This window comes from Panthera pardus, unplaced genomic scaffold, assembly GCF_024362965.1.
Source record: "Panthera pardus isolate Hobbes unplaced genomic scaffold, ASM2436296v1 HiC_scaffold_2, whole genome shotgun sequence".
In the NCBI taxonomy this organism is placed as follows: domain Eukaryota; kingdom Metazoa; phylum Chordata; class Mammalia; order Carnivora; family Felidae; genus Panthera; species Panthera pardus.
Window position 1 is genome coordinate 8,147,838 of NW_026526765.1, and position 15,410 is coordinate 8,163,247.

The 15,410-nt window shown below is 40.7% G+C and overlaps 1 protein-coding gene across 2 annotated transcripts in view; it reads left to right on the top strand.

Annotated features, from left to right (window-relative positions):
* MARCHF6 (membrane associated ring-CH-type finger 6) overlaps positions 1–15,410 on the top strand; it is a 75,726-nt gene that overhangs the window by 17,059 nt on the left and 43,257 nt on the right. For both annotated transcript variants that reach the window (XM_053906878.1, XM_053906879.1), the window contains exons 2-6: positions 2,252–2,348; positions 3,137–3,210; positions 5,629–5,772; positions 10,728–10,800; positions 14,758–14,926. In XM_053906878.1, coding sequence (XP_053762853.1) covers positions 2,252–2,348; positions 3,137–3,210; positions 5,629–5,772; positions 10,728–10,800; positions 14,758–14,926 — 557 coding nt within the window. The remainder of the gene's footprint in view (positions 1–2,251; positions 2,349–3,136; positions 3,211–5,628; positions 5,773–10,727; positions 10,801–14,757; positions 14,927–15,410) is intronic.

A 15,410-nucleotide genomic window follows, 5' to 3' on the forward strand; every position in this document is an offset into this window, starting at 1 on the left:
CAGTGCCTTTAGTGGCGACCATCACGACCAGGAATCCAGACTTGGTACCATAAATGTAGCTTGATGGTCAAATACCCCAACCAAGAAAGACCACAGATGCACAGATGACCTGCTTGCGACCAGGGAGAGCAGTGATGAAAAACAACACTGGTCTCTTTTGAGGTCCTGTAGTTGGAATGAGTCCATTTTAAATCCTTTGAGGAGGATCCGTCGCAGGGCAAGTCTGGTGCTGGCTGGCAGCTGCAGTAATCCCACTTTCAGTGCAGATCCCGAATTCGGTGTACTTAAAATGTTCGTGTGATATTGGATCTCCGGCTTCCCTGTGGGTCTACCGCAGGGTCCTTGCAGGTCCCCACCCCCTGCCTCTAGTGAGCTCCTGGCTCTTAGCCTGGTTTCCCTAGGCTGAGGTGTATGTTTGGAGAAAATTAGAGTACTCAAAGCAGACTTGAGCTGCCAGGATACGGCCCCGGGAATCATGGAATTCTAGTGTGGTTCTATTTTGTTTGTGTCAGAACTTTGCGGAGGCTGATTGGGCAGAAATGTTGGGACATTCATATTGTCGCAAGAGCCCAAAGTCTTAGAATGGTGCAAGACGGACCAGAGTGAAAACTTTTGCCAAAGATGTTTTCGTTAATCAAGGATGAAGGTGAAAGTGGGAGGTTTGAAGAGGCTTTGGATCCGAGTACCCGGTGCGGTTCTGGCTGTAAACAGATGCACATCGCCAGCATTGTTCTCATGACCCCACAGGCTGCTTCCAGGAAACCAAAGTCCTTTGAGTGGTGGTAGCTGGAGGGTGTGGTGCTGAAGCTGAAAGGCGCAACCCTGGAGCGTGTGCTTGATTTGACTCAACCTGGACAACCCCTCCCGGCTCCTGTGCAGACAGAATCGGCACGGCAAAAGCTCTTCCGCGGGTGGTGGTATATGCCCTTTCTGTGTTGGCAGTGATTTGTCTGGCTTATTGATAACCAGGGGTATTAGCGTGCTGAACAGTTAGCCAGCCTGAGTCCTCAGAACCCCTCGTATTCGGTAAGTGGCATTCAGCCACTCGAGATTGAGCAACACGGTGCTTTTTAATGTGGGGGACCAACTACCACCCTGCTTAGCTCATGTGCAGCCTAGTCCCACGGGTGCTGGGGACTGGTTAAATGCATTAATAACGGGCTTGGGTTGCAGTTACTCCCCATTCACGAGAAATTCCCTGTGAGAAGGTAGGTCGAAAGTTTGCCTGAGTCCCTGCCCCCAGTACACACTGCCTGTCGCCTTTCAGATCTACCACTTGGGGTGGGCACTTGGCCCTGAAGATCTCAGAGAAGATGGTCTAAGTAAAAGTTGCGGCCAAATTTCCATAGGTGGTCTTGCAGAGGGAGTGTTGTGGAGCCGGGAGGATTGCTCGCGCGAGGCGCTTCCTCTGCACCCCGGGGGCCGCCCCAGGCAAGAAGACGGACAGATGTGCTCCCAGCGAGCCGTGTGGGGGTGGGGCCGGGTGAAGGTCTGCCGACCAGGCAGTCCAGGGCTCTGGCGGCTTTTGCTTAAGGTGACCTCTAGCTTGCCTCTCTCTGGCCTGGCACCTTTGTGGTTTTGGGGTGCCCCCTCACCCTGATCGTGTGTGTGTGCGCGCGTGTCCTTAGACCTCTGGTGGTGTGACGTGAAGCTAAAGGGGTGTCTCCTATGCTGCCCGCTGTTACTGTGTCAGGTCCTTGGATATGTTTTTTGTGGAGTTTAAACTGTTAGGACCGGACTTAGGACTTTAAACTGTCGGGATTGGAGTTTAAAACTCTTAGGACACCAGTGGTGACCTGATTTTGCATATTTCTATTTAACGTTTGTTAGTTACAGAAGAGTGCAGTTTTAGGAGAATAGTTCTTATCAAAAGGGCAATTCACCTTTCTATGTATTAGGGAATTTTTTAGCTTTGAATACACTTATTATGACAGTCACACTTTTACATCTCTGCTGCTGACAGATTCTTGCTTTAACACAGTATTTTTGCTTTGAGGTTGCGTGTTTTTTTTTTTTTTTTCTAAGTTTATTTTTGAGAGAGGGGGAGACGGAGCGTGAGTGGGGGAGGGGCAGAGAGAGAGAGGGAGACAGACTCTGAAGGGGGCTCCAGGCTCTGAGCTGTTAGCCCAGAGCCCAACGCGGGGCTTGAACCCATAAGATCGTGACCTGAGCCGAAGTCGGATGCCAAGTGTTCTGTTTTTTTTTTTAAGTTATAAAGAAAGATAATTCAATTTATCTTTTTCGTTCACAGACATATGTAGAGTGTGTCGGTCAGAAGGAACACCCGAGAAACCTCTTTATCATCCTTGTGTATGTACCGGCAGTATTAAGTTCATCCATCAAGAATGGTGAGTCATCCTTACAGAAAATTTTATGTCTGAGCTTCAGTGTTGTCATTTATATAATGAAGGGGATTCTTTCAGTGAACTTTCTCTATAATTATTTTTTAAAACTTTTATTCTGAAAATTTAGAAATTAACTATATTCATAATTACCATACCCTGTCATTTGGGTATTGTTTTCCAGGTGCATATGAGTACCTGTTTATTTCTGCCACAGAGAGCTTATTTTGTTCATTGGCAGTATGGAGGTTTTCGGATTCTACTTGTTGTGATAATAGCTTACGTTCATGCAGTGCTTTGTGCCCGGTGGTTCTCAGTGCTTGTACGCAATTCATTTAAATCTTAGAACCATGAGGTGGAATATTTTTATTGTTATGCACATGAGGAAACGAACACGGAAAGGTTAAGTACCCTTTTCTAGGTCACTCAGCCAACCACTTAGTGACAACCAGGATTCAGACCTAGCTGCCTAGGGTAACAATATTATCAGACCAGTGTTAGAACTGATGTTGATGCTTGGAGATTCTTTTATATTCAAGGCTAGCTTTGAGGAGATTACAATTTAGTTAACTGAACTTTTTTAGTAATAGAAATACATATTTTTATTTGTTATAGTTTTGGACTGTCAGTATGAAGTTATAAAAAGCTAAAAAATGTTATAAATATGAACCTGTCAGAATTGTAAAAGCTCTATGATATATAAAATTTTAATAAAATAGAATGTTGGCTTTCAGTGAAACCTTAAAGTTTCTTTGCTGTAAGTACTATGCTTATTAATGTATTTTTGATTGCAGCTTAGTTCAGTGGCTGAAACACAGTCGAAAAGAATACTGTGAATTATGCAAGCACAGATTTGCTTTCACACCAAGTAAGTTCTTTAGAAGTTTGCATTGCGTTTTGGGGTTATAACTGGTCACATAAAGATATTTAATAAAAGTATAAAATTTTGGGAAAATATTAAAAAAATGTTTTTTTAAATGTTTATTTATTTTTGAGAGAGCGTGAGCGGGGGAGAGGCAAAGAGAGAGGGAGAACAGAATCCAAAGCAGGCTTCAGGCTCTGAGCCCTATGCGGGGCTCAGACTCACTAGCCATGAGATAATGACTTGAGCCGAAGTCGGACGCTTAACTGGCTGAGCCACCCAGGCGCCCCAGGAAAATCTTTTTTAAAACTACATGTCAGCTTTCAACACACAAATGCATGTGTATGTGAGAAAGAGTGATTTAATTTGTGAGATGTTCCTTTTTTCTTTATTTTTTAATTTTTTATTATGGACAAATTCAAACATTAAAAAAAGGTATAATAAGCCCCCTGTTCATATCTCTTAGTTTGACTCATTTTCAAATCATGGCCTTTACGTGATATTTCTTACCTGTGTTCTTGTTCCCCACCTCCCTATCCTTTTTAAGGCAAATCTCATTTATTTTCATTGGTACATATTTTAGTATGTATCTCTGAACAATAAGGATTCCTTTTAAAAACAATAACTTTAGGGGCATCTGGGCAATTCAGTTGGTTGGGTGTTCAGCTCTTAATTTTAGCTAGGGTCATGGTCTTGCAGTTTGTGAGATCAAGCCTTGCATTGGGCTCTGTGCAGACAGAACAGAGCCTGAAGCCTGCTTGGGATTCTCTGTTTCTCTGCCTCACCCTCTCTCTCTCTCTCTCTCTCTCTCTCTCTCTCTCTCACTCTCACTCTCTCACTCTCTCACTCTCTCACTCTCTCACTCTCTCACTCACTCAAAAATAAACATTTAGAAAAAATAAAGAGATCTTTCTAAAACATGGCCAAACCTTCCTCTGAGTGTGTTGAACCAGATTTTACAGAGAGATGGGGAGATCTGAATTTACTGTTTGGAATATTAGTTATTGTGCTGAAATTGGGGAGAGGCAATTGGCTAACAGACATCAGCGGGGTGTTTGCTTCCACATGAAATGACTTTACTGTGGATTGTACTTTTTGAGTGCTGTGTTTCAGGCTTGTATTTGGGAGGAGGGTTCTTTCTTCCTTTTTTTAAATTGGAGTACAGTTGAGACACAGTGTTAGATTAGTTCTGATGTACAGCATAGTGATTCCACAACTCTGTTATGTTGTGCTCACCGCAAGTGTAGCTACCCAACTTTCACCATACGGTGCTATTATTGCACCATTGACTCTATTCCCTCTGCTATACTTTTCATCCCCGTGACTTATTCCGTAACTGGAAGCCCATACCTCCCACTGTCCTTCACCCATTTTGCCCCCCTCCCCCTTCCCCTTTGGCAACCACCAGTTTGTTCTCTGTACTTATGGGTCTGTTACTGCTTTTTTGTTTATTTATTTGTTTTGTTTTTTAGATTGCATATATGAGTAAAATCATATGGCATTTGTATTTTACTTACTGACTTATTTCACTTAGTATAATACCTTCTAAGTCCATCTTTGCTGTCACAAATGGCAGGATCTTATTATTTTTCATGGCTGAGCAATATTTGTGTGTGTGTGTGTGTGTGTGTGTGTGTGTGTGTGTGTGTGTGTGTAGTATTTTTTCTTTATCCATTCATCTACCAGTGGACGCTTGATGGGTTGCTTCCATATCTTGGCTATTGTAAGTAATACCGCAATAAATATAAGGGTGCATATATCTTTTCGAGTTAGTGTTTTTGTTTTCCTTGGGTGAATACCCAGTAGTGGAATTACTGGATTGTATGATGCTATATGTTTTTAATTTTTTGAGGAATCTCCATACTATTTTCCACAGTGGCTGTGCCAATTTACATTCTCACACCCATAGTGCACGAGGGTTTCTTTTTCTCCACATCCTCGCCAACGCTTATTATTCCTTGTCTTTTTCATGATAGCCCTTTGACAGATACAAGGTGATATCTTAATTGTGGTTTTGACTTAGGAGGGTTTTCTTTAACATGCCAACAGCTTCACCTTTTGCTCCTGTTTGCTTTATCTGATCTTTAGTTTGGGAAAACATATTGTTTGAATGCTAAAATATGTATAAATTAGCTATGCACGAAGTTCATGGTAGTGACTGAGGGAATATGAACTTCTCTTGAATCTTTTCTCCTGCACAGAAGCCTTTTTTGTTGGCTTCTGCATTTAACACGTGATTTGCTCTCAAATGAGTTCTGGGTAAATGTGGTATCATTGTGACTGTTTGATTCCCTTTTTTAATAGGAAAAAATAAGTGCAATACAAAGATTGAAAGTTAAGCTAGCACTACATGCCTATTTTATATTTATGAATTAAGCTATTTTTAAATCTTCATGAAATTATGTGCTTTTTTTTCTCTTCTAGTTTATTCTCCAGATATGCCTTCACGGCTTCCAATCCAAGACATATTTGCCGGACTGGTTACAAGTATTGGCACTGCAATACGATACTGGTTTCATTATACACTTGTGGCCTTTGCATGGTTGGGAGTTGTTCCTCTTACAGCATGTGCGTATTCACTTCTCCGTGGTTGGAGTAATTTAAAATTTACGTAACTATTTAATATTACAAAGTTATATTGTATCATATTTGTGTTCAAATGGTATTTAATTATTTGATATTATAATTTCATGTATTTGGAAAGCCTCGCTTAGAAAACGTCCACCTAAATTAAGAACTGTTATCAACAGATCATTTTATCAAATGAATGTGGGAAAGACAAACACAGCATACAGAGGCTAATAATGAAGGTTCATGAAAGAGTTGAAAAAGCAAAAGCAAATTATAATTGGAAGGACCATGATTTTTATTCTCTGAAGTATATTAGAAATTTCAAAGATTGCAGAAGGTGGACTATTTTGAGATTTTCTCCCTCTTTTAAAAGACAACTCATGTATCTATTATTATAGTCCTGAATAATTGGGAGGCTTATCTTTCAAGATATAGGAGGTTTTCTAGAGGTTGGTATACTAACCCTTAATTGATCCCTTTTGTGTTTTTACTTTTTTGTGTGTTTATTATTTAAATGTTTACTCATTTTTGAGAGAGCGTGTGTGTGTTCATGCACAAGCAGGGAAGGGGTGGGGTGGGGGGGGTGGGGGGACAGAGGGTCCGAAGTGGGGTCCGTGCTGACAGCAGCGAGCCCGATACAGGTCTCAAGAACGTGAACTACAAAAATCACAACCCAAGCCAAAGTCTGACATTTAACCGACTGAGCCACCCAGGTGCTCCTGTTTTTTGTTTTTAAAGACATGCAGAAGGTTAGATAGCATATGGTTCCAGAGTGTGCAGATATGATTCTTTGGAATTAGATGCAAATGAGATTTTTATTTTTTATTTTTTTTTATTTTTTATTTTTTTTAACGTTTATTTATTTTTGAGACAGAGAGAGACAGAGCATGAACGGGGGAGGGTCAGAGAGAGGGAGACACAGAATCTGAAACAGGCTCCAGGCTCTGAGCTGTCAGCACAGTGCCCGACGCGGGGCTCGAACTCACGGACCGCGAGATCATGACCCGAGCTGAAGTCGGCCGCTTAACCGACTGAGCCACCCAGGTGCCCCGCAAATGAGATTTTTAAATAAGCGTAATTCATATCGTCGTTTCTCTTTAGAATAAAATACACTTGATCATTCATGAAGATGAAAGTCTTTGGGGATGCATCAATAGCAGAATAAGTATTGTTGGAGAGTGAGGTGGTGAACTAGGAGATTGAGCAAGGAGTTCTCTAGGATGGAACTCAGAGACAAGAAGTTGCAAGTATGAGGGGAAAAATCAGGAGGTACAGGCTGTATCCAGTTGTTTCACGATCTGTCTAGTAAGTACTTTGAGAAGGTGAAAGAGATACTGGACAGGAGGAAATGACCAGCCTCTGTTCGATTGAAGGAGAGACGGCTGACCATGATGAAGGACAGAGACGCATGAACCTAGACATTCTGGTCTTCCGGGGCTGACTAGCATGGTAGATAATCCATTTTCAGATTGTCCTACAAAGTAATGAAACTCAGACTGGCATTAGACTTAAAATCAGCGGCTTTGAATGCCAGAAGACAGCAGAGACTTCAGATTTTGGCAAAATGTCTGAAACTGAAATCTACCCATAAATTATTCTCAGATGAAGGGACAAAATGCAGACATTTCAGTCAGTGCAAAGGCATGAAAAGCTTGCCACCTCAAACTATTTATGAAAAAAGCATTTGAGGACATACGAAGAAAAAGAAACAAGTGCTTCTCACAGCTAACCAGCAATTTTAATCTATAGTGATTGGTAATTTTTCTTTGTGAGGGGACTGTGGGTGCTGTAGATACAGATAGGAAAGTATAGTGTGACTGCATATTAAAAATAATAGGGGTAAGCAAATAGAGCCCAGAGCTAGACTCACATCTGCATCATCACCTGAATCACAACAGAGGTACCACTGCTGTTCAGTGGAAGAAAGCTCATCCTTTCAGTACATCGTACAGCATCACCTGGCTGGCCGGATGAAAAATGAACCATGTCATTATCTTACACCTGACACAAAAATTAATTTGAGTTGGATCATAATCTTGAATGTGCATGTTACAACCAAAAGACTTCTAAAAAAAAAAACATGGGAGAATAACCATAAAAGAAAATACTGAATAAATTAGACTTCAGTGAAATTGAGAACTTTTATTCATGCTTAAATACCTTTGAGAAAGGCAAGCCACAGAGAGAAGATATTTGCAGTACATACCTCAAACAAAGGACTTGTATCTACGGTATGTAGGGAACTCCTAAAAGTCAGTAAGAAAAAGGCAGACACCCCAAATAAAAAGTAGACAAAAGATCTGAACAGTTGTTTCTGGAAAGAAGATGATCTAAATAGCCAGTGAACACACAAAAAGCTGCTCAGCATCATTAGTCGTCAGGGAAATGCACAAGAAGATACTACTACGTACTCCGCAAAATGGCTGAAACTAAAATGTAAGACAAAGCCAAATGTTTCTTAGGGTGTGGAGCATCTGGAACATGCCTTTGTTGGTGGAGGGAATATATATGGTGTAACTACTTCAGAAAACTGTGTGGCAATATCTGACAGATGCTAAATATTATAAATACCTATGATCCAACCTGAAGTTCCATTTCTGGGAATATAGCTGACAGAAACTACAGCCTGTGTCCTCTAAAAGACGTGTGTAAGAATGATCACAGCAGCTTTGCTAATAGGAGTTCACCGGAACCAACCAAATACCTATCAACAGTAGAGTGCATACATTGTGGTTTATCTATACAATGGAATACTACTTAGCAGTGAAAAAACAGGTGATTATTGTGATGCGGAATAACATGGATGGATTTTACTCTGAGAGAAAGAAGCGAGGCACAAAAGAGTTTGGATTGCATTTATGTGAAATTTTAAAGTAGGCCAAATTAGGGGTGCCTGGATGGCTCAGTTGGTTGAGCATCTGACTTGGCTCAGGTCATGATCTCACAGTTGGTGAGTTCAAGCCCCGTGTTGGGCTCTGTACTGACAGCTTGGAGCCTGAAGCCAGCTTCGGATTCTGTGTCTCCCTTTCTCTCTGCCCCTCTCCCACTTGCGCTCTGTCTCTCTCTCTTGAAAATAAACAAGCATTAAAAAAAAAATTTTAAGTAGGCCAAATTAATCTATGGTGATAGAGATCAGACTAGCAGCTACCTTTTGCTGGAGATTCCAACTGGGAAGGGGATTGAGAAGCCTTCCACGGAGCTAGAAATGCTGAATATCTTGATCTGGGTGGTAGTTTCTTGGATATATGTACATACATAAAAATTCACCCAGACACATACTTAAGATTCACGTAAATTTTACCCTAATAAGAAGTAACAAAATGAAACTTAAAACTGAGTGCCAGAAGAGTAGAAGTGGGATTGAGTTTTTATCCTGGGGAGTGGGAGTAGGAAACAGCAAATATTTGAAAATCTAACAAAAGACAGGAAAGACAGGGAGAGAGGGTAGAGGGAGGGAAGTAAGAGAGGAAGGGGTAAGGTTGCAACTTCTGTGATCCTAAGACTTTAGATTTATCTAATTGCAAGATAGGGGCTTACGGTTCTGTACAGAGAAAAATGATTCACTGTAAGAGATAAGTACAGAGCAGCCCAGGTTAATGCTAGAGGGATGTCAGCAAATGCTGACAAAACAAAGGAACAGCATTAATCAGCCAGATGTCATTCAAGATGAAACACTTTAATGGGTAAAGAGCATTTATTTTGTATGAGTAAAATGCATAGGCTACCAAGCAAATAAAATTGAAGAACTTTTATGCACCAGAGAACAGGACTTTGAAGTATGTAAAGTGTTCATAGTCAAGTGGAAGACTAACCTCTCTAAAAGCAGTAGATCAAATAATAAATTAAGTAGGGACTTAAAGAATTTACATAATACAATCAACAAGCTGAATCTCTGTTCTCACTTGTTACACACGCACACACTCATACTCAGAATTTAAGTTCTGCCACAAATACATGGTCTGTAACTTTTTTTTTTTTTTTTTTTAGTCTGTAACTTTTTTAAATTAGCAGTGTACCCTGGGACCTTTCCATGTGAGAACTTGTTGAGCTACCTTAGTTTTTAATGGATGCATAGCACTCTGCACTGAGGACACCTGTAATTTATGAATCCATTTTCTTATCTACAGACATTTGGTCTGTTGTCAGTTTTACTTTGTTACAACCACACTTGCTTGGAATATTTTATAAATGTATAGAAGTCATTTCTATTACAGAAATCTTTTCCTACCTTTTCATTTTGATTTGGCTTTTGAAAACAGCCGTTGAGGTCACTGAAAATTTTTGATACAAGGCCATAGGGAGGTGCTTAAACTAATATACAAGTTCTGGTTAGAAGGAAAATCTCAGCTGTTTCCTCATGGGCCCCATTTCTGTTCTTGACTTTTCTGAGTAAGAGGATGAGGGGATGGCGGTGCCTTCACCCACACTTGATCTTTTTTTCCCTTCATGGCCAGACCCTTAGTCTGTGTTGTTTCAAAATCAGTTGTTAGTGTGCTATTCATGTTATTAGAGCCTTTACTCTTCTGGAAAGTCCTCTTAATTTCAAATTGTATACCCTTGAACTGAAACCTTTTATTTTTGTGAGCAGACTCCATGAATTTTAGAATTCTCGGTTCAGAAAAATTCTCCGTGTTGTAATTTGGAGGTCTTTAATGTAGATTTTTTTCCTTTGCAAACATCTAAGCTCATTCAATAGAAACAAGTCAGTCTATAGAGAATCTAAGCTCTCAACATGAGTGTGTGATGTTGACTCACTATTTTTACGCTTAGTTCACCGTGTTGGGTTTTTTTGATGTAGTATCGTATCGTATTGCCTAGTATAGCGTTTAATGTAGTAAGACAGCCTTGCAAAGACTAAATATTTCAGTGGCTTTCACTTCACCGCTGTTTAATCGAGGCCCTGAGTTCATGGTGAGCGTTATAACCACATGCTGTCTTGCTCTTTTTGCTAGGCCGTATCTACAAGTGCTTGTTTACTGGCTCCGTGAGCTCACTACTGACACTGCCACTGGACATGCTGTCCACGTGAGTACCGAACCTTGTGAAGCTGGAAGGCCGCACAGCACGGAGAGTGCTCGTTTCTCCTGCACACATCTATGTTTCTTACAATTTGAAAATTCCTTTTGTTCCGAGGACAAAAAGTAACTTACGTGTCTTAGTCTGACAGTTATAGGTACAGACGAAGTGGCTGGCAACACGTACGTGTTTGTTTAAAAACAGATATGTTTTAAAGGACTGTTTTGTAACCGGGGGGCGGGGGGGCACCTCTTAAATGGGCTCATGCAATGTGAGATCTACGCTGCTGTGTTCCTGTGCTGAGAGTTCATTTAAACATGTGTTTTTAATGACAGGCATTTGAATACAAATTTTTTTAAATGTTTCTTGTGATTATTAGAATATGGACTCTAAAAAAACTTGTTCGTGGTCATTGTTTTACTGTATCTTGATTTGACATCAAGCATCGTAATAGCGTTTTTGGGGGGAAAGACGTGTGTTTTATTATTGATGTCAGAATTAGAAATGCTGGAAATGATTAACTGTATCAGGATCACTAGAATATTCAGCCTACCAAAATTGCACCTATATTTGCCAAATCTTTTGTACCCAGTTGACCTTAGGTTCCTGATCCTTATGTCAGTGAGAACAAAGAACAGTATCAAACCCTTCTGTGAACAAGAGTATTCAGAGTATATTACCATAAAAATAAGTCACTCGGCAAAAGGAGAGAGCAAGCTGTATTTCCAATAGAAAAGAAATTAGGAATTCTTTGAAGTCTCTTGCATCTGCATCATTACTTCTAATCATGTTTCTAAATATTTAGAAACATTGGTTGTGTCTGTGACTTGGTTCTTCTACTTGCTGGTTATACCTTTTTGGGTAGAACAGGCAAGGTACTTCATTTCTGTCTGTTTCTTTGGCAGTATAGGGAATAATAGGTTTTCATTGAAGGTTTTCAGCTTGAGCCTTATTTACATGAGAATTGTTTTTTGTTTACATTTTTGAAGAACAGCTGTGATAAAGTAATTTTTAGAAGTAGACAAAGGCCTCTAAATAGGGCACTGATGGCTGTGGCCATGACAAAACAGGGAAGCAGTAATTTAACACACTTGAAAATCTGGAACTAGTGTAAGGAGATAACCCTTTGTGTAAAAATACAGGCCTTTTGTGAAATGATGCAGTAGAAACCAACAGGATAGTGATCCCTTTTCTGGACATCAGATTTTTAGCTCAGCCGTCCAGAGCATGGTCTTAGTATAGAAGTTTAAAAAGTCTGTCTTAAATGGCTCAGCTGTCATTTGTGTGTATGACATAGTTCACCTCTGACTTGCAGTTAGGAATTGTGTACAAAGCAAAGATGCATATTAGAAGTAGTGAGGGAGGTCAGAAAAAGCAAGGGGTGACTGCTAAGTGGGATGGAAGTCTTATTTTCCTAGGTATAAACTAATGAAAGAACCATTTCACGTAGGGAAGGCTTATTCCATTTAGTTTGGACTGAAATTCCGTAAACCATTATAGTTTATGAGTGTGTGTAGTGGAGGCCAGTCAGTATCTCAGTTGTTTAGAAAAGTTGGCTTGAGTTCCTATCTGGACAGTTTAATGAAGTAGAGAGATACATTATTTTTCTCATGGTTTCTGTTTTAATGGCTAAGTTAACATTTACCAAAGCCTGAATTGGGAGGCATTGGCTATGTGAAAAACAGGTGTTTATGGAAGCCGTGTCCGTGAAAATGCCAGACAAAATGTAGTACTTTACTAGCTACCTTCACTTCTTATTGGTAGAACCGTTGAACAGCTGGTTATTTGGCAGGTGTGATCACTTAGGTGATACAGAGAGGTAGTTGGTTGTAACAGAAGGAACCCTAGCATTGGAATACGGTGTCTGTAGCTGGAAGTTTTTTGGTGACCTTGGGCAAATCACTGGAAATTTCTGAACCCGTTTCCTCATCTGTAAAGTCAGGAAGATCATGCCTCAGGGATTTGGGTGGGCTATTCAAAGATTAAATTCACATATATCCATAAAAACTCCATGTGAATTTTGAGTACTTGTGGTAGTGTTGTAGCAGAATTCTCCCCAAAGCTCAGAGCCGTTGCTTGCCTTACATTGGCAAGCTCCCCTTTTCTTTCTCACCTGATTGGTTGGTGAGCCACCAGAATCGCCTTTGAGACACTGCTGATTAACGAGAAGAACACTGAAGGCATGGATGGGGGGGATAGTCAAAAGAAATTGTAAACATGGTTTGGTTTCATAATTCCATGCTGCCTTTTACAGTTTGAAGAATTGAGCCAGTTTTCCTGAAAGCAATTTTAGCTAAACTACTTTTTTTTTTTAATGAGCATTATTTAATTTTCTCTATAGGATTAATTTTATTTCTGCAATTTTACTTTAAATTTCTTAATATTGTAGCTGCTGCTTATATATTCTGTAGCTAAGTTCTCCAGATCATCTCTAGGCACAACATACTAAAGCAGTTAATTACTGCTTTAAAACATACTGCCCCCAAAACTTACTGACTTAAAACAACAGTAATTTTGTTTGCTCATGATTCCGGGGGCCAGCAGTTTGAGCTGAGCTCAGCTGATCAGTTCATCTGTTGGGCTTGCCTCAGTTACTCATGTGTTGCCCTGGGTTCGGATGGTCTAGGATGGCTCTGGCTGGGGTGCCGTGGTTCTCTTCCACGTGGCCTCTCATCTCGCAGAAAGCCAGTGGGGCTTCTGTAGGTGGTGGACACAGGGCAGCATTCTAAAAGAGTGAAAGCAGAAGCTCACAAGCTGTCTTCTAGGCGCTAAACTCAGACAGCCTCTCCTTCATCCAGGCAGTTCACAGAACCAGCCCTGACTCTAGATAGGAGGGAAAAGAACTCTACAAAGGGTTTGTTACTGTTTAAAACTGACGTCAAACAGTTGTTATGCTTATTGCTGGTGACAAGTAGAGAGTAGAGAAGGGGGTGTTTTAGTCCCAAGCTATCAAAGTTTTAATAATCTGAAGGGTTCCTTAGCTCAGGAGTGGTTAGCATTCGTCTTTTGATTGGGATATATTCCAGATCATATCTGTGGGCCACATCAGTTCTTTAAGTTTGGAGCTTGTAGGCTGAGATTGCTCAAATGGATCCTTCTTCAGACTTTCCATGGAGGAAAAAAGTCATTCCATTCTGATGGAAGATTTTCCTAAGGCCACCAAGATTTTTGAGTTATCCTTGAATTATTCTGAAATCAGACGTAGGCTGGGGAAGGACAAGCCCTTTCAGAGAGGGAGTGAACAAAGAGGCCTTTGGTGTCATGATAATGTATTTTCATGTACGACTGTAAAGGAACCGTAGTGTCTTTCTGAATTGGTTGAGGGACTACCGGTAGGTTTGCAGTTGCCATCAAAATTCGATCTGCTTTCTAAGTGACACTTGTCTAAAGTGCGTTACAGACTTTGTCTTATACGCTGCATAGCGAGTATCTCTCGGCCTTTCTTGGGCATTGTCATTAGGCCTTTCTGGAGGTGCTTCTGTCCCTTTCTATTTTACTGGTTATCTTCACGTGTGTGGGTCTCAGCCAACCAAGTTTGTTAAACTTGTGTGTAAAGTAAGGATAAGGAGAGTCTCCCTGAGGGTTGGACAGTCACTCACCTCTAGTAAATTACGTGTACGTTCGGCTGCTTTTGGTTTTTTGTTTTTTGCCTGCCTGTTTCTAAGCCATGTTCATAGAGAAGCTAGGTAGCTAAGTTCTGTGTAGTTCTTATGTTATTCTTTGCTTATTAAAATAAAAACACACATAGTAGAAATGTAGAAAAAAATATATTTGGCCAACTTATAAGATAGTTAGAATTTCACCATTCTCAGAAGTAATTCTCAGAGGCTGATTTCACCCAGAAGATGATGACTTCTTTTTCTGGCCATTCTTCTGACATTTAAGTGTAAAATGAAATGTTGTTACCCTTGTTTTCTTAATTTTAAGTGTTCTTTGGAGTAATTCTCTATAATTTTTTTTTAATAGGGACAATTTATTGGCGGATTGTTTGCAGGGTTGTTTCGTGGTGACGTGCACGCTGTGTGCATTCATCAGCCTCGTGTGGTTGCGAGAGCAGATAGTCCACGGGGGGGCACCGATTTGGTTGGAGCATGCTGCCCCACCCTTCAATGCTGCTGGGCACCACCACAATGAGGTAACTCCCTCGCCCCCGGTGATTCTATCTGAGTAGGACGTGGGAATTACTGTCACCTTCTGAGACCTAAACCCTTGACTCCTGTGCCCCTCATTCAGAAGCAGGACAGTGAAAAGGTTTGGGAGAAGATTAAGGGAGATGCAAAAAATCAAAAGAAGGCTACTTTTCCTTTGCCTCTTAATTTTCTAGTGAGATTGGGAACAATGGTGAGGGTGTACCGAAGCGCTCTTGCACTCTCTTTGCCTGGATTTACTGCTTAACGCTGGCCTGGAAGTTACCATGTGTACTTCCTGGATATGATGCTGATGTGCCGCCTGGCACTAAGGAGGCTGCATACCTCCTTGGTTCATCAGTTTCTTTGTACGTAAATTGCTTGTGTTTCCTGCTCCCAGTAGCAACATTACCAAAAGTAGAAAAATCGGAACCCTGTTAACAGTCTGGTGCATTTTCGCTGTTTCTTGATGAGAGATGCCATGCTTAATGT